Source organism: Corylus avellana, chromosome 4 (genome assembly GCF_965113065.1).
Source record: "Corylus avellana chromosome 4, dhCorAvel1.hap1.2, whole genome shotgun sequence".
NCBI lineage: Eukaryota > Viridiplantae > Streptophyta > Magnoliopsida > Fagales > Betulaceae > Corylus > Corylus avellana.
The window spans coordinates 7528486-7552850 of NC_142493.1; the positions used below are offsets into that span (position 1 = coordinate 7528486).

The following is a 24365-nucleotide window of genomic DNA, read 5'->3' on the forward strand; positions in this document are numbered from 1 at the left end:
AAAACCCCAAAATACCCCCCCACAACTTATTTGTCCCCAGGCCCACATAAATTAATTACACACAATGGGCCAGTAGTAGAATATGAGCCACTTGTTCCAACAATCTCCACCTTGGCGAATATTCACCTCTTTGAAGATAATCAAGTATTGGGCCTACGCCTGGAACTAATAGGTTTGGGGATGCTGCCTTCTCTCCTCTCCTTTCTAGCACCTAGAGACATTTGTCAAGTGCAAGCAATGCTTGAACTTGTTTGCGGTAACAGGCTTCGTCAACATGTCCGCTACATGTTGCAACCAATTCCCTAATCTTGTGAAACCTCACATCAATGTGTTTGGTTCTAGCATGATACACTTGGTTCTTTGCCAAGTAAATGGCACTTTGACTGTCACAATACAACGAAACTCCGCCTTGCTGAATACCCAGCTCCCTGACTAACCCTGTAAGCCACAAAGCTTCCTTTGCAGCCTCAGCCGCCACCATGTACTCCGCCTCAGTTGTGGACATCACAACCGTAGATTGGATCATAGACCTCCAACGTATGGGTCCTCCTGCAAGAGTGAACACATAACCCATAGTCAACCTCCTGTCATCCAAATCCCCTACATAATCTGCATCCACATATCCGATAACTGACAAATCACTTTTCTGTTTGACAAAAGTGATGCCATACTCTGTAGTACCTTTCAAGTATCTGAAAATCCATTTGACTGCATCCCAGTGCAGTCTCCCCGAATTCGCCATGTACTTGCTCACCACACTGACTGCATGAGCCAGATCTAGCCAGGTACATACCATAGCATACATCAAACACCCCACTGCACTGGTATATGGGACCTTAGACATGTCTTCAATTTCTTCAATTGTCTTTGGACACTGTGAGGTAGACAAACGGAAATGATTCACCAAAGGTGTGCTTACCGGTTTCGCATTCTCCATGCTAAACCTCTCCAACACCTTCCTCACATAGCCTGCTTGAGATAGCCACAATCTCTTGGCATCCGTCTCTGGGAATCTCCATTCCAAGAATCTTCTTGGCTGCGCCCAAATCCTTCATGTCAAATTCTCTACTCAACAAAACTTTCAGTTTGTTAACCTCCATTATACTCTTAGCTGCAATAAGCATATCATCCATGTACAGCAACAGAAAAATAAATGAGTTATCATCAAGGCTCCTCACATACACACAACAGTCATACTCACATCTCTTCTAGCCAATTCTGATCATATAGGAGTCAAACCGCTTATACCACTGCCTTGGAGACTACTTCAGCCCATAAAGTGACTTCTTCAATTTACAGACCAAGTGCTCCTATCCAAGTTGACGAACCCTTCTGGCTGCTCTATGTAAATCTGCTTCTCCAAATTACCATGGAGAAAAGCTGTCTTCACATCCATTTGCTCCAATGCCATGTCATAATGAGCTACCAACGCCAATACCGCTCTGATGGAAGTATGTCTGACCACTAGGAAAAATATTTCCTCATAATCAACCCCTTTCTGCTATGAATAACCCTTTGCTACTAGGCAAGCCTTGAACTTTTCTCCCCCTTTTTTTGATACTGCTTCCTTTTTCTTAAACACCTATTTCCACCCTATCGCCTCTTCCTCTCTGGAAGCTCCACCAAATCCCACGTCTGGTTTTTATGCAGAGACTCTATCTCTTCCGCCATAGTACCCACTCATCTGCTCTTCTCTTGGCTATTGACAACCTCTTGAAAAGTAGTAGGATCTCCGCTGCTGATGACAAGAGCATAAGAAACGATGTCTTCAAAACCATACCTGGTTGGTGGCCTGATAGTGTGTTTAGTCCTGTCTGTGGCTATAGTGTGATGCTCCTTAACTCTTGAAGCAGAGGTCTTTGTACCCTGAGAAGTGTTCTCCTGCACAGGAGTCTCTAACTCCACCTGCACCACCTGCTTATCACTGCTACTGCTTTCTGGCACCTGTTTCTCTTTACCCTGAGTACTCTTCAACATAGAATTTTCATCAAATACCACGTCTCTACTGATCACCTCCTTGTTTGCCTTCTGATCCCAAAACTTGTAACCCTTAACCCCTTTCCCATATCCGAGAAAGACACACTATCTAGACTTTGGATCAAGCTTCGATCGTTCTTCACTAGGTATGTGCACATAGGGATGTAAACGAGCCGAGCTTGAGCGAGCTTCCCTTGTTCAAGCTTGGCTCGTTTAAATTTTACTCGAGCTCGAGCTCGAGTCAAGCTCAAGTGCGAGCCAAAAAAATCGAGTTCGAGCTAATAATAAGTTGAGCCGAGCCAGCTCGCGAGCTGGCTCTTATATTTAATGTTTTTGTTTTAAATTTTTTTTTTTAACTTCAAGTACTCTTAAACGGCTTAAGAAGTTAGTTTGCATATGAGTATTTGCTTAGCCTGGCTAGTCGAGTATGGAGCCTGAGTCAATACAGCAAGGCATTTGGTTTCAAAGATAGAGGATATGCATCCTTTTATAGATAAGCAAACTTGGAGATTGATGTTTTCTTAACAATGTGGGACAAGTTAACAGGTTGCATTTAGATTGCATTGGGACAACACCCCCTACAAAAAAATAGTTTTTTAACGTCTCTCTCTCTCAATCCCCCTCACCAGTCACAACGGATCTTCCACCTGAACTCTCATTTCCCACTCTCTCACTCTCACTCACCAAACATGTAGTGATAGTGTTGGGGTCTGTTTGATTCATCAATAGTTTATGCCTTTCGCAATCTCCCTCAATAGTTTCTGCTTGATTCTTCTTCCTTTTGTTTGGATCTGCTCTAATTGAATCGAGGTTTTTTTAATGATTGCTCTCTCTCTCTCTTTCATCACGAAGGGTTTAGAATTTTTCATTCTTTAACGCTTAAATATAAATGCAATTTTAAGGTTTTAATAATTATGAGATTTATAATTAATTATCTATTACTTAGTTTATATATATATATACACACACTTGAGCTTATACGAGCTGTTCACGAGCTTAGCCGAGTCGAGCCGAGCTTATTTCGTTTAATATTCGAGCCAGGATTTGTGTTCATGAAGTGCTTTATTTAATATTCGACTCGAGCACGAGCCGAGCTTATGTAAGCCGAGCCCGAGCTTGTTCGCGAGACGCTTCGCTCACTTAACAGCCCTATGTGCACATAGGCTGGACAACCAAATACTCTCAAACCAGAGTAATCTACCTCATTACCTGTCCACACCTCTTCTGCAACTTTTCCATCTAGTGCTACCCTCGGTGACCTGTTGATCAAGTAGCATGCCATACTTACTACATCTGCCCAAAAAATCTTTGGAAGTCCAGCATTCAACCTGAGACATCGTGCTCTCTCTGCAATAGACCTATTCATCCTTTCCGCCACACCATTTTGTTGTCGTGTCTTGTGTACTGTGAAATGTCTCTTTATACCATGCTGCTCACAGAAATCTCTGAACTTGTCGTTTGTATTCTCAGTTCCATTATCTGTCCTGAGGCACGTAACCTTCTTCCTAGTCTGGTTCTCCACTTCAGCTTTCCACAGTTTAAACTTGGCAAACGTTTCTGATTTGTGCCTCATGAAGTACACCCAAACCTTTTTGGAAAAATCATTAATAAAGATCACGAAATACATATGTCCTCCCTGTGACGCTATCCTCACTGGTCCCTAAACATCAGAATGAACATAGTCAAGAATGCCCTCTGTCTTATGTGTGGCTATCTTGAATTGTACTCGATTCTGCTTTCCTAGAACACAGAATTTATAGAATTCAAGCTTGCACGTTTTAACACCCTTCAACAAATTTCTCTTATGAAGCTCCAACATGCCCCGCTCACTCATATGACCCAACCGCATATGCCACAAAACAGTACAATCAGACTCAGATTCCATAGAGGCGACTCCACCTACAACTGTACTTCCTAACAGTTTATAGATATTCTTTGGACTTTTTTGCCCCTTCATCATTACCATCGCACTCTTAGTCACTTTCATTACTCCACCTTCAGACGTATAATCATAACCGTTTGAGTCTAAGGTTCCTAATGAAATCAGGTTCTTTTCCATTTCTGGTACACATCTAACATCACATAACGTTCTAATCACACCATTAAACATCTTAATCCTGATATTACCTATGCCAGTAATTTTACAATGGGCACCATTACCCATAGTAACTATACCAGAATTAATTGACCTGTAGGTGTCAAACCAATCTCTGTTGGACGTCACGTGAAACGAACATGCTGAGTCTAGAATCCAAGAATCCACATGATGCTCTGAATTTGATACAACAGAAAGCATATCACCATCAGCATTATCTGAATTGTCTTCCACTACGTTCGCAGATTTTGAGGAACCTTCATTCTCATCATCCTTTTTCTTCTTCCCGTCTAGACAATCCCGCTTCATGTGCCATTTCTTTCTGCACTTATAACATATGATGTCCTTCCTCCTCCTGAACTTTGACCGAGAATTCTTGCCATTCGAATCACCCTTGTTAATGCTTCTTCCACACTCTTGGTTATCCTTTACAACTAGCCCTTCTTCTTGAAAACTTTCATCATTGATTTTCTTCATCTGATAAAAGGCCAACAGGGCTTCTGTAACGTCCTCTAACTCCAAGGACTCTTTCCCCCATGTCAAAGTTGTAACCAAATTCTCATACGTAGGAGAAGGTGGGAGTGAATTCAATAGCATCAATGCCTTGCCTTCGTCTTCGAACTTCACATCAACCCTCTTCAAATCTCCGATTATTTAATTGAATGAGTTGATATGTTGGCTCAGATCCGAGCCCTCCGCCATCTTCAAGCCGAACAACCGCTGCTTTAGATAGAGCTTGTTCGTCAACAACTTTGACATATACCAACTTTCTAGTTTCAACCAAACTGTTGCCGAAGATTCTTCATCCATGACATGATACATCACATCATCTCCTAGACAAAGCCAAATAATAGCCACCGCTTTCGCCTCAAGTTCTTTCCAATCTATGTCTGCCAACCCTTCTGGTTTCGTCCCATATAACGCCTTCATCATCCCTTGTTACACCAACAAATCCTTGACAAGTCTCTGCCATAATCCAAAATTTCCGGATTCATCGAACTTTATCACATTGAATCTTGCAAAAGATGTGCCAATCTCAGCCATCGTATAATTAGGCTATGATACCAATTGTTGTTACTGTGCACAACAATGATGAATAATATAGAATCGAAAAGAAAAAAATCAAGAGAAAGTTGAGATACAGATTTACGTGGTTGGACAATGTGCCTACGTCCACAGGAGAGAGTGCGACTATATTTTTCTATTCGATGATTTAGGGTTACAACATAACATATTTATACAAAAACCCTAATTATAAGTTCTTTGAAAAACCCCAAAATACCCCCCACAACTTATTTGTCCCCAGGCCCACATAAACTAATTACACCCAATGGGCTAGTAGTAGAATGTGAGCCATTTGTTCCAACATTCTTTCTCTTTGGTCCTCCATCGGATTTCTACCTTAACGGGAGTAAATCCTTCCATCAATAGATCGTTCAATAATATTCTTACAGTATCACACTTGGTCTCATTAGCAAGCAACTCAAACCTGCAAACTGGACAAGAACAATGAAGCTCCAGCCACTGCATAATACAGCCGGTACGAAATTTATGCCTACATGGAATCTCCCTTGCTTCAGCACCAATTTCAAAATGATCCAAATACGCCGAACATTGAAGAAGAGGTGTCTTTACGAAAATGAAGAATAAGCATTTTAGAAGGAAAATTCTTTTCAGCGGTTTCTGTGTCATTTTTTAAGCCGTTGGGTTTCCTAATTTTAAAATTGTGAGGAATGTTAGCCAAAAATAAGGGTAGGAGAGAAATCAGAACATGACAGTACATAGTAAACAGGGCAAGTTGGATGGATATTGTTTTGAACTTTTCATCCAGATGGCAAGCCACGCCACTACGCTTGATGGCTGACGTTATTCTAATCTGAACCAAGAAATTTGAAGTAGAGTTGGACTTGCATCACTATGATGAAGATTGACTTGGACGTATGTGCATGTTTCTAATTCTATCCCTGATTACATCTCTTTTTGACTTTTCTACCAAGAAATTGAGAATATATATATATATATATATCAACTTTGGACTTTAGCATATACAATAATGCACCTGCACCTTGTGCAGAACCCCATTTCCTAAATATATGCATGATATCTTGGTGGAATGCATACATCTCTGTGAAGTGAATCAATCAATCAAGTAATTGGAAATCAAAATGGTTTCTCCGACAGTTGATCTTCTGAAGAGTGAGATTCCTCTTGAGCAGGAGTCGGTGGTTCTAAGCGAAGATGTTGTCACTGGTCTTGTCCTTGTGGACATCATCAATGGTTTCTGCACTGTCGGTGCTGGAAACCTGGTAATTTATCCTGGTTTTCCCACCTTTAGACTACTTCAAAATTCCTGATCTTATTTTTAGTTTTTTTTTTTTTGTTGGATGAGAGATTTTTTTATTTTTTTTAATTTTTTGTTTCTCTTCCTTATAGAGGCTCATGGGTTTTGAATGTTTTTGTGTTTCCAGGCGCCAAGAGAAGCCAACAGCCAGATTTCAGGAATGATCAATGAATCAGAGAGGCTGGCCAGATTGTTCTGTGAGAAGAAGTGGCCTGTTATGGCGTTTCTTGATTCTCATCATCCTGACAAGCCTGAGGAACCATATCCTCCTCATTGTATTGCAGGCACCGATGAGTCCAATTTGGTTCCTGGTATTTTACTTTTGTTTTTGTTCATATGCAAGAACATAACAAATATTTGCGGTTGAAATGATTAATTTTGATGGTATTTTTAGGTGTTCAAATCAGTTGATCTGTTTCTGTGTATATTTGGATTTCCATATAATTTGACCAAATTTTTTTGGGTATTCAATGAGGCACATATAATATGACTTTGATTATCAGTCTATGCTTGTTAGAAAATCCACTTTGAGATTTCCAGATTGCATATTTTGGTTTTTTCAACTGTCCATATTCCTCTTTCGTAAGGTGTTATACAAATTACGCACACTGTTGAAATTAAACTAACAAAAATGCTTCCAAGTGCTTACTCCCTGTTGTGGTAGGGAAAATCACCAACAATATATCATATACAGGTCAACCCGTCCAAAATTTAATGGAGATTTCACTGTCACACCATGGAGTAAGCACTTGAAAGCGTTTCTCTTAAACTAAATCCTTGGTCTTCCAAGTGCAATATGCTGCCTCTGATGCTGGTTTCTTCCACTACACTGCAGCTCTGCGATGGTTAGAGAATGAAGCAAATGTAACAATCAGACGCAAAGACTGCTTTGATGGATACTTGGGTTCAACTGAGAATGATGGTTCAAATGTTTTTGTGGACTGGGTGAAGAAGAATCAGATCAAAGCTGTAACTACTTTTCAACTTTTTTTTTTTTTTTCATTGAATTTTTGAACAAATTTTTCCTAATTTTTCTTTTGATTTTGTTAATGGTTGTGTTGGTGAAGATATTGGTTGTAGGGATATGCACAGATATTTGTGTGCTGGACTTCGTTTGCTCTACATTATCAGCAAGAAACCTCGGCTTTCTGACTCCTCTAGAGCATGTTGTGGTGTATTCCCGTGGGTGTGCTACATTTGATGTTCCTATCCACGTTGCCAGAAACACCAAAGGAGCTTTAGCTCATCCCCAGGTAACTAGTTTTACTAATCAAGATAATCTCCATAATTTACGGGCCGTTTGGTAAAGTTTTTTCAATGGTGTTTTTTATTTTTTGGTTATGATGTGACATAAAAGTGAAAGTAGTTTGTTTGCAAGTATTTTGTGTTTGAAATTGTTTGTTAATGTAAAAGGCAAAAAAATTGTCTTAAAATGTGTTAACAAACGACCTAAACCGGGAATTTGGGACCTATATAAACTTTGGTCCTTTCTGTACAATTTGTTATGAATTTGAAAATCTTTGTCAATAGAATTCTAGAAACTTTACCTTGGAGACAGAAGGCTCTAATTTTACAGAATTCAAAATAGGGATTAAAATTTATTTTCTGCCTATATATGTGCAAAATTTACAATACTAAGTTGCTTTTGGTAGGCTATTCCATTAAAAAAATGAATAGTTTTTATTGAAAATAGAAAAATGGGCAATAGAAATGGCTATTCCAAATGTTATATCTTTATCATATACTCTAACACCAAGGCTATTCTATTCCACATTCTTTCATTCCTAATAAAAGTAATTCATTTTTTTCTAATGGAATAATTATTCCGTGTGCCAAACGTATCCTAATTCTTGAAAATGTTCTTGTGTTATTGTAGGAGTTCATGCATCATGTTGGCCTGTACATGGCGAAAGAAAGGGGAGCAAAAATAGCAAGTGAAGTGTCATTTGAAGCACCAAAGAAGCCATGAGCACTTGCATAAATCGTGTCTCATATGGAGGGGATTACAGCCTCGTGTGTGTTTTACTCTTCTGAATAAAGTTGTGTGCAAAAGCAGGTTTGAAAAACAGAAAATATTCTAACATATGCACCAGCAGAAGTTGTGGAGCTTAGAAACTATGTCAGAAAGTGAAAAAATAGTGAAACATATGCATTGGTGAATGAATGTGAGGGCAGATGATATGAATGTGAGGGCTTTAATCATCTGCTACTTCATCTTATGCTCACAATGTCTTTTTCGAGACCTGCTATTCCTCAATTTCTCATTCATCTTCCATCAATTTTTTTTTGTTTTTTCAAATTCACCATTAAATTTGTAAGACCTACTACAGATCTAATCGTAGATTTAACAAAAATATGAATGAAAATTAATATAAGATGGATAAAAGTTGAAGAAATAGCGTTTCCCATCTTTTTAACAACCCCACCTTGCCCCGCCCTTTACCACTTCATCATTTTTAAACTTTTAAGTTGCTTCCATGAAGGGAAATTAGCAAAGAATATGATCTTAATGTTTCAAATATGTTTCTCATAAAGAAAAATATCTCAATTGGCAAGACGACATTTCATTAAGTGAAAGTCACTACTCTGAATCTCCTCTTTCCCTTCCCTTGGGGTAAACCATTATTTAGAAATATATATATAGTTCTCGATGATAAATTCTCGCTACTAAATTCAAATGAGAAAACTTTTGGAATATATATTCTTTGTAAATAAATAACTTGCATTTTCGACAGTATATCCATGAGAAATTCCTTCAACCGAGACACATTAAAGGTCATACTTGATATTTGATGAACGAGACAAACAAGGAAAAACCATAAATCTAATAGTTAAAATGTGGTTCTATAAAGTTATTCAATGGTGTAAATGGTGTACTTCTAATATTAATTATTGAGAAAAGATATATATATCATTACAACGCACTTAAATATTATCCTTATTGAACTGCACCCCGAAATTAAGGCCATCAAAAGGCCTCACATATGTACATCTCTAGCTATGGTATTTCAAAAGACCCATCCAGAAGCTGGAACTATCAAGTAATTTGAGTTAGAACATGGGAAATATACTGCCAAGTTACTAGACAAACCCCTGATAATATTAGCATTATAGTACTGCAAAGATTGAAAAACATTGATGTGGAAGGGGTTGCCCCCAAACAAGGAGCAATGAGATTGAGAGGGGCCTTTCATTGTGATCGAGTCAATAATGCTTACAAGTGCGCTGGTCAGTTGAGTGAGCATAAGATCTCCAGGCTATCTCTGCTGCTTTACTTGGAAAAAAAACTACACCTAAAACTGCACGACAAAGATGACAAAGGAAACCATAGTAAGAGGATCTTAAAATCGGTCATACTATTATACCAGGCTCCACATTGAGTTGCTACAGAAGAAATTATATTTGAGAAATAAAATGCACAGAGAGAAACCCAGTAATAATAATTTTCAACTGAGAAACGTTCAGGAACAGAAAGGCCAATAATGGAGGTTTCCCACAATGCATATATTATCAAAACATTCAGCATCCTTGTTTTTGGCCATCAGACAGTGATACATTGTGGTTAAAAATCAAATAGCAGCACAGTACCTATTAGTCAATTGCAATATCAAAGGATGCACAAATGCTTCCTTCATATATGCGGTTCAGGAATTTTATCTGTTGTGCATACATGTGTGAATTGAAAAAGGGAAAATATCAAGATACTAGAGTTTCCAACTGATATCAAACAACTCCTTACGTTCTAATTTTTACCACCAGGCAAATCCCAAATAACTCTCTTCTGCCATTTTTCAGCCAATTTCTGGTGTGAAATTCAATTTTTTTTTTTTTTTTTAATTTTTGTTTAATTTTCTTTTTTTCAAGAGTACCAACCATTGAACGAAACAATTTTCCATTAGAAACTCGACTCTAAACTCAACTTAGAGGGACACCTAAACTGTACACAAAATTATGCATGCAAGCTATACTAGAGGTGCCATTAGATCCCATTTTCAAAGGAGAGATGGTGACCCATGTGACACCCCAGAAAACAAGTCCCACATTGGGTGGGTGGATTGCCCACATTGACTGGGTGGATTACAAAGGTACGCATAGGTGTGCTAAGTCTCACATTGGTTCCTTACTAGGTGAAAATGAGCTTTATAAGTGATTTCAAGATGCTCCAATTGTAATTTTGACTAGTCCTTTTGGAATTGTGGCACAAATGTAATTGGCGCTTACCCTGGATTGTTACAAATATTGTCACCCCCCAGAAAGTTACTCCCACATTTTGGGAGGGTGTATTATAAACGTGCTCATGGGTATACTAAGTGTCAATCTGGTTCCTTACTAGGCGAGCTTGGACTTAATAAGAAATTTCAAGAGGCTCTAATTGTAACTTCAATTAGTTAGCACTTTTCCTGGGTCGTTACAACCCATAACAATAACCATGTCTATAATAGTTATACACGATAACAATTTAGAAGATGCTAACATCACACTTCAATTCAAAAAGAAAGAAATCCCAGCTAATCAGAGCACATATACATTGTTTCCTTTTCACGTTAAGGGAACTTACCTTACAAAATCTGAACAAAGAATTTACAAGCTTGGACATAGTATGTACACCGAGTATCTACTCTTGAAGCCTCAGCCTATTGAAGAACACCAAGAAATGATATTCAGGGGCCCAATAGACAAACCCAACAACAGGCCCCCCTTTAATGTACTGCAGAATTCCATTGAAAGTATAAGTTGCAATCAATATGCTTTTAGAGAAACAGAAAATCCAGTTTCATGGAGAAAAGGGTAAAAATACATAGTGGATATGGTAAAACAACTAGACAAGATAGAAGAGCTAAATGTAGACCTTTCCATCAAGAATGACAAGTTCACCATCAACCCATCGAGGATTGCGAAACCCAGGCTCAGCAAGCCTCCCTTGACCTTTATAGCGAGCAATCTGTGTAGCCAACAAGATCACAAGAAGCTCTTACACTTGAGAAAGGTGCAATAATGAATAACAGAAATGGAGACCAGATCAGACAGCTATGTAAGCTAAAGATATACCACTCCAAATTCTTCAGGAATGATCCCTTTATGTGGAAGCTGATACCGTTTCCCAACCTTCGCACGGAATGATACCTGCAGAAACCAATAATGCCATGATTTTGAGTCATAATAGATAAATAGTTTATTTAACACAAAGGTAAACATGGTTCAAAACCATCGATATGCACCAATTTAAGATTACGAGTTAAGCCAGTTCTCCATAATCTATGAGATTAAAGTGTTTCTGAAACTCAAAGAACATACCAATCATTGATCTCTCAGAAGTGTTACAAGGTTTCATTTCAATAAAAGAATATGAAAAATTAAAATATATTTTATTTTCACTAAATACGTGAACAAAGCTAGAAAATAAGCATTCATGCAAGCAAAGATGAAAAATGAGCCAGTAGATTCTGTTTGCATGAAAACAGTGCCAACAAATTTATTGATGCCAAGAGGTCAATATTAATACCTGCTTCAGTCATTCTGCCAAAACACAAATAATATAACTGACCAAACATAGCATCCTTACTGAAAACAGTAACCATTATCGTTGGCTGGGGCATGCTAAATGTAGCATAACATGCATAGATTCTAGCATGACATGTGGCGTGGGGATCAGGACCTTAAGGAAGCTTTTCCGAATTTGTATGGTATTGCTTGTGTTAAGGATGCTTCCATGGCAGATTACTTGGAATTATCTAGTGATTCCCATCAGTGAAATATAAGCTTTATCAAAGCGGGTCACAATTGGGAAGTAGATGTCTTTGCTTCATTTTTTAATTTGTTGTATTACTTTAGATTGAGACCAGGAAGTAAAGACGAGCTTCGTTGGGTCCTTTTAAGAGAAGGATGTTTGTTGTTAAATCTTTCTATAACGTCCTTGTACTTAATGATAGCACTCCCTTCCTTGGGAAGAGCATTTCATGGAATAAGGTCCCCATGAGAGCAGCCTTTTTTTCTTGGACAGCAGCCCTAGGGAAGATCCTCACGATGGATAAGCAAAGGAAACATGTCATCGTGGGTGATTAGTGTTGTATGTGTAGGAGGAGTGGAGAGTTTATGGATCATCTTCTACATTGTGATATTACTAGTGCCTTATGGAGTGCAATTTTCAACAATGTTGGTTTAGCTTTAGTTATGCCTAAAAGAGTAGTAGACTTTCTCGCTTGTTGGAGAGGATTGTGTGGTAGTCCTCAAAGTGCATCAGTGTAGAAGATAGTTCCATTTTGCCTTTTGTGGTGTCTTTCGAGGGAATGAAATTATATAAGTTTTAAAGACCATGAGAGGACGGTGGTCAAAGTAAAGTCCTCCTTTTTAAAAACTCTTTACCACTGGACAACTGCTAACAAATTTCTCAATTGTATTTGGAGCTAGGAAGCAAGGATACTTCAAAATGACCATAAATATCCATATCTAATATGCAATGTAGGGATACAAGATATGCATCAAATATGTATCCATAAATAAGAAATTTATTTTTTTCCCATGGGACATGGCACATATTAGAGGTCATGGACCCTGTAATACGAGGATAAGGATATGCATCAAATATGTTCCATACTTCAGCACATAATAGAGGTCATGGATCACGTCTTCTTTGGGTTTTCTTTTTCTTTATCTGTTTTTTTATAGTTTCTTATGGAAAAGTGGGGTTTAAGATGCAAAAGACATCTAATCTCCTAGAAAGCTAAAAACCTTCAAATCCTAAACTTTTATAAATATCAAGTATGAAATATGGATCATGTGTTCTTCTATTATTTATAGCTTCTAAAATTAGTTTCATTATTTATATATAATTTATGCCTTTTGATGTTTGTTATTTGTTATTTGTTTTTTACCTAAAACTAGCTTAATATATTCTTCAAATATTTTGCATGTGGGAGACTAGCTCTTTCATGCTTGTTTCAAAGGCTACACAATGCCCGTTATCGATATCCTGTATCCATATCGATTCTTCACATATTTAGAGAAACATAATTATAGCATCTCTTTTCCACATATACCAAGTACAGATGGCATACTTATAACGGAACATGATACACATATGTATATAATATCACTCTTAAATAGTGGAAACAACTTTTATTAAGTCAACATCATAGACATGCATATATTACCGCATTTTAATAGCTGAAAACAATTTTTATTAAGTCTGCAAAATTGGGCACCGATACATGAGCACAAAAGATTCAAACCAAAGTCCCCAGCTTAATACCAGTTAAAGGAGACCAATAAGAGAAGCAATCCAACATATTATTAGTGTTGTTATTTTATCCTTACAAATAATCATGTTGAGGTAAATCTGATGTTGGTGCAATCACATGTTTAGAGGTCATGGCTGAAGACTGAGAAAGAATCAATTCCGACTTTGTTTATGGGAGCTGCTTCGGCTCCACCATAATCCTATCTTGTTTGGTTCTACATGGTTGGCATCTTATTGAATCAAAAGGACAAACTGCAAGTTTCAAGAGATCATTGAATATGACATGTTTTGGGTAAAGACCATTGAAAATAAGACATCACTGAAATGGAAAATTCTCTTTGAGCCATAACCACTGTTATCATAATTTTCATGCTGATGACCTAAAAAGGGCTCCCAAGCCAAGGTTTGAGATTGTCTCCGAGTATGGGGCAGTTTGGACGTCATTTACCAATTACAGAAATACATTGAAGTTCAGACATGTCTAGTTCCATTAAAGATATAAAGCATCTTCACTTCCAAGCTTGGACAGTAGTGACTCCTATGGAATAACAACCCTATTAGGCCAAATAAGCTTAATCAAGCTACTCCTATGGAACCAAGCGAGGACGTTGCAGGAGCTCAAATCCTTTTTTTATTCTCTTTATACTTTGACAGTTGAGTTTTTAGCTCATTTGGTGATTAGTTTTAATGATTTTATTGTTCTTTTTTCTCCTTCTAGATAGGCATTTCTCTTGTATACTACTTGTGTACCTAGGTTGCATTTTTAATGATATTTAAATTACTTATATATATATATATATTATGATTCTCGCTCAAGAGATACAGGGATAAGAAAAAATTAGACTTCATTTACTAACTACATATAGCATTCCAGATATTAAAAATGGGATTGTTCCTCTTCATACACAATATCCCCACTTCCAACTGTACAAGGACATGCCATAAGCTACTCTATCTATCCAATTCATAAAAGGGACAATAACCAACAATAGATTAATTTCAAATTTTATTATTATTAATTATATCAATTCTTTATTTTCTCCTTGATTGATAAGTAATACAAGCACCCAGTCGAATCTTAAGCCTATAACCTATCCTCCACCCCATTCTTGGGGAGGGGGGGCGGAAGTATCAATTGAGCTGGAGCTAATTTGTTCAGCTCATTAAAGACAAACGGGACTGTTGTGCCACCCAAAACACACCTCATTTTATTCGGCCTCTTGAACAAAACCAAGATCACAATAACCCCTTGATGCATGTGTCCCATCCAGAAGTTTCTAAAAACAGATTTCACACCATATACATGCCAATGTCAGACACTCAGAACTATTAACCTTTTTCTTTTTTGCTAAGCAATGAGAATGTTCAGCAGTGCTCTTTTACTCAACACTAGCTCTTAAAAACTTCCAGCTATATCAGACAGAGATGCAATGAAAAGTATGTCTTTTGTAGGAACAACATTTCTGTTAATCGAAAGCCATTTTTTAATAGAACGAATTTATGAAAAATTGTAAAGCAAAAACATAATTTCTCTTAATAAGTTCCACTAAATCTATCTCTATCAATATATAGATAGCATAAAATAATCAACTTTAAGATATTACCATGCCAGCAGGTACGTAAGGATCACCCGTAAGTTTTGTGGCTTCAACATATTCATAAAATTCAAGATCTGAAGGCTCCTTTTTACCACCATCCTCTTGCCACTGACCGAATTTGCGTCTCAGATGAATGACTTCTGAGGAGTACAGCCCATGTGCACCAATGTAAAGTCCTGATAAAATGTACACATTCTTAACTCTTTAGAATGTAAGTTGGTTTAAGGGCCCAAAATAAAATGAACCAATGCCATCAGAACTTAGAAACATACCAAACAAGTACCATAAGCAGCTAATTAGTAAATAATCTCAACCTAATTAAAAACTGAAAAGGTTCTGTAGAAAATCACCATTTAGAGGATCTAGAGAAGTTGGCAGCTCAATGCGATTGAAGGTTGTCGATCCAGATAGTGGTTGATAATTTTGAGCCTGGCTGAGAGTCAGATTTATTAATTCACCAACATCTTTGAGCACCTGACCATTAAAGCCAAAGATTATAAACTTAGCATATTTGGATTGGAAATTTACTACATGAACAAATTATAAGTTTGCCTCATGTTAGGTGGGTCCACAGTCTACAGAATGTGAACAAAGTATGCCGAGTAAAAACTTCAAACCAACCTTCAAGGGTATCTTCTCCCTACCAATGAATTTTGCAAGATCAAACATAACATGGTCAATACTGCGTTGACCTCGAAGCTTAGCTGATTTATCTACTGAAGCTTGTTCCTTGCCACCAGAATCCTGCTCATTTATGTTTTTCTCTATAGAAAAGGAAAATGACAAACGTCCCTTCTTCTCTAGATTAGCAGGTACTCGAAGTAAATCTTTAGTAGGCACACTGTTGGAGAGTTTCTGTGCAAGTCCACCAACAACAACTTTAACTGCAATTTCGTTTCGCTCTTCACTTTCAATAATTCCTGGATCAGCATCCATTTCAATGTCATCTCTCTCTAGGTCACTTATCTCATTAACTTCATCTTCTGCTTCTACACTCTCTATCTCATTGTCCTTCTCTTCATCTTCTTCCTCAATTATCTGCTCAATCACCTTAGATATCAAATCCCTGTCCACCTTCCCTGGCGCTGTCACTTTTAAGACCTTGACCTTTACACCAGGAATCATATCTCTTAAGATGTTCTGGAAACTGGATATACCCTCAGCTAGATCAGAACTATCGTCCCTATCATCACCATCTTCGGGATCTTCAGAATTCACAACAAGTAGATCACTTTTGTCTTCAGTTGAGTCTAATGGATTCAAGCTGCTAGTGGCATCCAATGGTTTAGAGCGAACTGTTGGAGAGTCTCGAAAAACTCCTCTTCGCTTTAAGTACACAGCCTGAAAATGACATGATGCACAAAGATAACATATGGTATAGTAATTGTCACAACACCTGAAACACAGGGCAAACACATGCATGCTCACATGTATATGTGGGTATATGTACCTCCGCATGCAGACATGGATGCAATTACACAAGTGTATCTATGTTGAGTGAAAAGTATGCATGCATGCACATACCGATATACAAATAGATTTACGTGGTATCTACTCTACATATACATATGCCTGAAAGCATGCCAGTACAAAATCTATGCAGACACAGACAAACAGAATTTCACATTACAGTTGCATCATGGTAGCAATTCCAGTAAAATTGATCAAGACCAATTATCACTAGACCGACCATCAGAGGAAATGATTATATTCTTATCATCAGACATAGAGAATCACTCCTACAATCAAAACAAGCATACAAAATAAATACAAAAGAGATCGGATCACAGAAGCAGGCACACTAATTGTAGTCACAACACCATTAGAAGTAATGCTTCCATTCATTTCACCTACAACTACTCTAGTTTAACTTCAAAAGAGACCCATGGGATTAACACCAAAAGTTTGTCAGAGGGAAAATTCACAGAACTTGATAAGCAGTAAGAATCAGAAAATATGGTCTTATGTCAAATTTTTGCCAGTAGAAAAACTAATTCAAGCAGTTATGCGGGTAGAGAAAACACACCTGCTGTTTGTATTCACCTCTCTTATTTACTGTAAGAAAAATTTCAAACAAGGGAATACCAGCTGTGGCCGTAGCAAGTTGCCTAGAGAAAAAAAGTAATAAAGATTGGTGAACAACATGCCTTCAAAAAATTAAAAAGAATATTTACTAGTAAGCAAAAGTAGCATGCCATGTGGCAGGATCCAATTGAAAAGTATTATTATATACCAAAAAAAGTGCTTTAAATTAAAAGTCTATATGAAAAGGTGTCCAAGATAACCAAATCAACCAAATATAAATATTAAACCTTCATATAAGATATCTTCAAGGCGAGGAAAGCAGATGGAAATTAAATGCATTCACCATATTATAAACCAGTAAGCTTTTGCCAGAAAACCAATGCAATTACTGTAGCCAAGAGCTGATGCGAAAGCTAATCTGTCAGATTGCGGATAATTCAACAATAGCATATGGTTTATTAAAATACCAAGAGAAAATGGCGGAAGTCCCTAGTTTGCCAAACCGATGCTGGACATGCACCAAATTGACAAAGAGCTACTTTTTTAACCAGTTCCATTCTCACCCCTGCCACTAGGCCTTTTTAATTAACAATACGTAAAACTGTTAACATATATTTTCCTTCATATTATCAAATTCTAATTCAAATTTAGTAATTTACATGTTTTGCTTCTATTGTTGCAAAGGTCTCACAAGCAATATTACCTAAAACAGGTCACTCTCCAGCCTATAAACGGGATCAATAATGAATGAAACTGTTCAATCATTCAGTCCAGCTGGCCTCCATATGCAATTCGATTAAGATGATAAACACTTGTCAAGAAATTAAAAAAATAAATAAATAAATGTAATGCAGGTCTCTCGAAGAACACAATAGAATGTCTTCTTGTTGCACGTTACATAGAAAATGAGTCTGCTATACAACCCTAGCTAGAAAGGTACCCCAATCATGTTTCAATTCCTTCAATTGTCTGCCTGTGTCCAAGTCTCAAGAGATCATTAACAAGTACACTGTCATTTTTATATTAAATGTTAACATGTAATAAATTCTTCTTATAACTTATTTCCAAATATACTAAAGTTTGCAAGTTTTCTGTCACTTTTTTTTTTAGTTCAAAATTTAAAAACATTTTATGCCATTTATTTATCCTGAAGAATACTATAACTTAACTCGCACAAAATTTGAACCCAGATTTCAGACAAGGCAATCTAACTATTAAAGATCTATAAAAGCCCTACTTTCTCCCAGATATATTCAAACATTAACAAGAAAATACCTATCAACTCACAAAATCCATGAGACAAATCCATTTCCAAACGGAATTATTTAAAATGAGGAAAAAGAAATAAATTAAGAAACACCACCAAAACAAAAAGCACAAATGCCTTTGCAATCCCAACAGAAAATAACTTCAATGTGAAAGCTCCACGCTTAGCTAAGAAAGTCTGACTAAGCTTGATCTCCATTATTAACAATAGTGTTACTTTCATGAAAGCACTGAAGATCCAGATGAAACTGTTTCCTAGTCAAGAAAAGGAGCTCACCGAGGGCTATAACTTCTCGCCACATATCTTCCATGCTCAGCTGTTATTCGAATAATTAGACCATGAGGATCATTGATATTTTTTGAAATGCCAGCCCACCATCCGACCTGGAAACCAGAACCACAAAATAAACTACATAACACCAAGTAATCATATGATATGGACAGCATCATATATTATTAGGTATTAGTGATTAAAAAGGACCAAAGTAATATATTGGCACTGTCAGGAAAGTGTATATTGATCAATCAAAAATTCTGAGAACAAGTACCAATTTGATCTTATGTCAAAAAAATAATCTGATAATTTCCTTCAGAACATGGAACAACTCCAATAGCTATGTATTAGCAAGGTATGGCTCATCTAAGAAAAATATGGCACTCCTTATGAACACTGGCAGGCTGCTTCTTGTGGCAAACAATTACCAAAGATTATGATGGACAAGTGCAGAAATCTTTCCTAGAAACAAACAATTTTAAAAAATGATCCAAAATACACATTGAAATACAACTAGAATCATTCATCAACCTACATTTTGCACTCCAACATAAAAGAACATTTTCTACACAACAGCTGAGACAGACATACACACTATGATTCAGAAAGTCTTTTATGCAACTCACCAATCCAGCACCAGCACTATCTCGCATATACGCTGCATCCTGGAAACGCTCTTCCTCTATAGCTTTCTGAAATACAGAGATTTTCAAAAAATTAAAAATTAAAAGAGAGATGAAAAGGAAAAAGTGCTAGCCAAAATAAATCCCTTTTTTTCTATGACAGCCACTGTTTTCATACATTCCAATGAGACATCACTCTGCCAACGGTATCATTCGTAGCTGCAGCTGCAATGGCCACCTTGAGCCTCGCAGCATCCTCATAATCCTCTGTATACACAGCACGACCCAACTGTGACTGTTGCCACAAAACGAAAACACATCAGCGTACTAATAATTTCCACACAACAAAAGGCAAAAAATAATCAAACCCAAATAATTTCATAGCATTCCCACAAGGGTGAAAGAAGTTAAAGCTCGGATAGACCTTCAAAATTGAGACGAGGCGCTCCTGGGCGTCGATTGCGTCGAAGTGCTTGCGCCAGCGATCCCAATCCCAGTCGTCATCTTCCTCTTCCTCCGCCGCAGTGCGAACGACCCTGGGCTCTTTCTTGGTCGAGTTAAAGTAAGAATCGAAGCGTTTGAAGGCGGTGCTGACGACGTCGTGGAGCGCAGAGTCCCATCGCCAGCGCACGGAGTTGTCGGAGGAGGGGTTGTGGTGGTGGCAGCGGCAGCGGCAGCGGCAGAGGGAGAAGGGGTGGGAAGGGGAGGGGTAGAATGGTCTTCTGGATGGGAATTTGGGGATTGAGAAGTTCAGGTTGTGGGGGGTCGGAGGAGATATGGAAGCCATGGCACCGAGAAGCAGAGAGCGAGAGAGTTGCGTTAATGTGTTCGCGTGTTGTGGTTGTGACGAGAGAAAGTGAAAACCAGGTTGAGTGGTGGGAGAGAGGAGGGGTTATTATATGGGCACGTTGGGGATAAGGATTGAACTTTCAGCTTTTTGTAAATTCTCTGTAAAACTGCTGGGATTACTAAACTTTGAACATTCTGTGTAACAAAATAGACTGAATTTATACTATTAAAAGTAAGAAAATATCAAATTTAATCCTTAGATTTTGTCAATTATTTTAATTAATTTTTTAGTTTTTTTATTTTGACAATGAAGTCCCTACTTCATATAAGCCCCCCATCTAGTTTTGACCTTTCGTCTACTACTCGTCACCCCTTTGATATGTTAATGTACAAGTTAGGCCGGTCATTTTTTACATGACTTGCAAACTCGATATAAACTTAACACGAAGTTAGCAAGTTAGGTCCTGAAATAATAGCTCAATTAGCTTGAAATCACGTTTCATGAAGCGGAGGTCACTAAATCGAATATTCTTTCCCACTTTCCCAGCTCTCATTGTGCGGACAATTTTTTACAGGACACATGAACCTAACATGAAATTAGCAGGTTAGGATTGAAATGTCTAATCTATTTGATTAGATGATTCAAGTTAGGATTAACCTATATAGTCTTATACATATACCTCGACATGGTCAAACCTAACACACGAACACCAATTGTCACTCCTAGCACAAATCGCAAGGCTCTCAAAATTAATCAACTAAGATAATTAACTCGAAGTGCTACTCTTAGTGCTTCAATACTATTAACTGAATTCACTACCTTAAACACTATCTATCAGAGTAAAATATAGCGGAAATTGGAAAGTGAAACATAATTAGTTGAGTTGAAACTAGAATATTTTCAATTATTCTATTCACTATCATCAACGCAACAAGAGCTTCCAATGAATTATTAACTACAAAATTCAATAGTATCAAACTATGCTATACAAATCTGAGTATGCGAGCCCTTCATTTAGCATCTTCAGCCCAGTGAAATGCTTTAATCCAACTATCCTTCAAGCTTACTAAACTGCAAAACACCAAGGTGTTTCACGTATGGAAAAGTAACTACATTAGGCCGCGACTTGGTACGTAAATTATCACAAAACTATTTATGCATGAGCCTTATTTACATATAAAACCCTTTGACTTTGGTAATTGAGAATGTGTGAGTTTTGCAAAATTGGTAAGTGTTGCCTCTATTAATACACTATCGTAAAAATTATTTTATTTTTAAACTAGGACTTTCATAATTCCAAGGACAATTCACATGTTATTTTAATGCAAAAAAGCATGCTAATAAGAATCTTATACATAATCCATAACTTTCCTCCATATGGTATATTCAACCGCTTAACCCCTTCTCGATAAGGTTGACATTGTCCCGATAGACTTATAATATAACACCAATCGAGCTATTAGCTAATAGCTCGATCGGATTTAAATCATGGATGATTAACGCTATATACATGTCAGTATGTTGTACGTGTCTTGTGGTGGGGGGCCGGTATGTTTACGGACCACCTATATAGTAAAGTTTCTGTATGATAAGCTAACATCTATTGTATGATGGTTAATTATAAAGGTATGATGGGATGATAACCTCCATTGTGCGAAGGTTAATTGTACAAGTATGATAAAATGATAACCCCTATCATACGAGTGTTAATTGCACAAATATGACGATGTAATAAGATGATGATATAATGATAATGTGAATGACATGTGTAATAATGTTTTGATTTAGCCTCGTGAGTTTTACATATTAAAGTGAAAATGGCATGAATCATGCTGTGTTTATATAAATTTGTCACTTTGCATTTTCAAGAAAACATTTTGAGCACTTTGCGTGAAACTCTAACCTTAAAAAGGCATGTCATGAAATGTTACTTTTTTCGAGTTTATATCAAGGGCTCATCTCATGAAGTATTTCTATGTAACGTTTACTTATTAAGTCATAGACTAATTTTTTTTTATTTTCACATGTAAAACAATTTGTTTTGCAAATGAGTAATCTTTTGGAGCAAAACAGGAGGACCCGGAGATAGAGGAGTTGCCTAAAAGTGATATTGATGATCATGTTTATTTTTTAGTACACAATGTAATCCCAACATTTAATTTCTCTTCGGTGTTGTATTAGACTTAACTTGTAAGTGATGCTTTTGTGAATAAAGATATGACCTAAACTTAACGATGATAAATGCTATGTAATGACTGTGGTATTTTGGGGGAACATGATTCTCTCTAGTTCATTTGAACTGGATAATTGTAACGCCTCCAAAACTGACATTGGCCAGCGTGGTAGGGTTACTAGCAATTACCCCAGTTTAACCAATTGGTGGCTAAATGGAGAACCACCCCTCTAAGCATCATCAAAGTTAATGTACAGGAATGTGAAATAAATCTGATAAGCCTATAATCATTACAGATGCAAGTATAATCCTCAATTTAAAGATATTGAGCAACTAATAATAGTATAAGGCAAATCTGATAACGACATGAAGATCTTAAAGCAAAGCCTGAGGTGGCAACAATACCACTCCTAGGTTCTAAGAACAAGCTTCCTATAAGAGTACTAACTGCGTAAGTCTAACGAATTAGTAAGTAAACCTTACAATTGAGTATGACATTAGCTCGTTATTATTAAGTAGAAATAAACGTGTAGTTTTGATAAACATTGAAAAGAGGTGTTCTCTCCATTAATACACCTTGAAAATATCGTTTAGTTTGATAAAGGGTGGTGTACTTCCGACAACAATCGCCTAAGTATTTTAATGTAGAAAACTAACTTTATAGGTCATAATTATCATATATGGTCTACCCGAGATATTACCCATTCTCAGCGAGGTTGGTGTTGTCCCAAGAAACCTGTAATACAATGCCGGTGTCTCGACCATTGTACGCTACCGTCCATAACACTAGCAACCCGACTGAGTTTGACTTCGGGTGGCCTACGCTACTAATGATGTATGTCTTGTAGTAACCAACCATTAAGCACTGGATGCGCCGATCACGAATAACCATTGGATCCAAGGCCCATATAACGCACACACACATTTGACCACAGAATCAAGTATATATAGTAAGTCAATGGCCATTATACGGCACATACTGGTGTACCATGTCATACAACACAATGCATGTTATCAACCCGTTATTAAAGCAGTTACCAAGTTATTACAAAAAGTGGGCATGCTCATATCATACGCACGGTCAGTCAGCTGACATATCCCACGTTTTTAAGGAAAGTGTTTGTAAGTGTTTACTTAACTCAGCCAATCGCTTGAGTCCTCCGACATCACAAATCCTTCCTATAACGAAATACGACATGTCGTTATGCGCAGTACTAGAGAACTCCTACGAGTTATGGCACTAAAGTCCTATCTAGCAAAAATGGTCGCTGAACTCTAATATTGCACATTTGGAGCTAAGGGACGGCGACTTTGCTCCCTGGTCGAATGTTCGGCCTCGAGGGCGTACGTTCGGCAAGTGAGTTAGGTTTCTTGGCCAAAAGTTCCAAACCGTGTTTTGAGGCTTCTATCTAAAACTAAGGGATGATATTTCTCTCCCTGGGTTACTAAGTAGGCATATGCACAATACATAACATGTTATCATGCAACTCAAAACAATGGAAGAAGGATTTAAAACTCTTTCAAAACATATTTGGCTCTTGTAAAGAATTGGGTGTGAGAGTTTGTCAAAATATCTTCAAACATGAAATACTAGTAACCACATTAAAAGACCATGGAATGGGTAAGGGATTTACCTTAGAAGATGGCAAGGGCACCAAGCTTTCTTCTCCTCTCTCTCCAAGACACTTCTCACACTAGTGATAGGGTTTCTCTGGGGTTAAAGGAGGCTGAGGGTCAAAGGCATGGTTTATATAGGAGCCTAGGGCGTGCCTTGCTCTGGAAAAGTGGAGAATCGGTAAAAACTACTTTTCAGGGTGTCAGCGAATGTTCGGGTACTATTACATGTTGGATAAAATGGTTCAGGTGTACGTTCTAGGATATTGCCCACTGGATCAAGGATTGGTCAACGTACGTTCGAGTGGTCTCCTGGCATATGTTCTCATTAAGGGCCAAGTGCGTACATTTG

General features: G+C 37.5%; 2 protein-coding genes across 3 annotated transcripts; one reads left to right on the forward strand and one right to left on the reverse strand.

The window, feature by feature from the left end:
• The first annotated feature begins 6125 nt into the window (after nucleotides 1–6125).
• Nucleotides 6126–8653, forward strand: LOC132179975 (nicotinamidase 1). Its single transcript, XM_059592803.1, has 5 exons — nucleotides 6126–6378; nucleotides 6541–6724; nucleotides 7249–7382; nucleotides 7481–7666; nucleotides 8290–8653. Exons 1-5 carry the CDS (start codon nucleotides 6238–6240, stop codon nucleotides 8380–8382), a joined length of 738 nt encoding a protein of 245 aa, XP_059448786.1. The 5' UTR covers nucleotides 6126–6237; the 3' UTR covers nucleotides 8383–8653.
• A 620-nt stretch (nucleotides 8654–9273) lies between these two features.
• Nucleotides 9274–20354, reverse strand: EX1 (UvrB/UvrC domain protein (DUF3506)). 2 transcript variants are annotated; one of them, XM_059592801.2, is made up of 12 exons: nucleotides 19861–20350; nucleotides 19615–19731; nucleotides 19440–19505; nucleotides 18817–18923; nucleotides 17275–17356; nucleotides 15870–16589; nucleotides 15599–15722; nucleotides 15255–15424; nucleotides 11463–11537; nucleotides 11263–11355; nucleotides 10972–11121; nucleotides 9274–9712 (listed from the first exon to the last, which is right to left on the reverse strand). In XM_059592801.2, the coding sequence occupies exons 1-11, from the start codon at nucleotides 20221–20223 to the stop codon at nucleotides 11029–11031; spliced, it is 2010 nt and encodes a 669-aa protein (XP_059448784.2). In that variant the 5' UTR covers nucleotides 20224–20350; the 3' UTR covers nucleotides 9274–9712; nucleotides 10972–11028. The 2 variants fall into 2 exon arrangements, with proteins under 2 accessions (XP_059448784.2, XP_059448785.2); XM_059592802.2 differs by lacking the exons at nucleotides 9274–9712; nucleotides 10972–11121 and adding an exon at nucleotides 13728–13902 and having other exon boundaries at nucleotides 11341–11355; nucleotides 19861–20354.
• Nucleotides 20355–24365: the final 4011 nt, after the last annotated feature.

Excerpts from the sequence above, each read along its gene's own strand:
- LOC132179975 (XM_059592803.1), top strand. The coding sequence starts at position 6,238 with ATGGTTTCTCCGACAGTTGATCTTCTGAAGAGTGAGATTCCTCTTGAG. Across the intron at positions 7,383-7,480 it reads AGAAGAATCAGATCAAAGCT|ATATTGGTTGTAGGGATATG; the intron begins GTAACTACTTTT and ends GTGTTGGTGAAG. Across the intron at positions 7,667-8,289 it reads GAGCTTTAGCTCATCCCCAG|GAGTTCATGCATCATGTTGG; the intron begins GTAACTAGTTTT and ends GTGTTATTGTAG.
- EX1 (XM_059592801.2), bottom strand. The coding sequence starts at position 20,223 with ATGGCTTCCATATCTCCTCCGACCCCCCACAACCTGAACTTCTCAATC. Across the intron at positions 19,732-19,860 it reads GCCTCGTCTCAATTTTGAAG|TCACAGTTGGGTCGTGCTGT; the intron begins GTCTATCCGAGC and ends TTGTGGCAACAG. Across the intron at positions 11,356-11,462 it reads TTCCTGAAGAATTTGGAGTG|ATTGCTCGCTATAAAGGTCA; the intron begins GTATATCTTTAG and ends TTGGCTACACAG.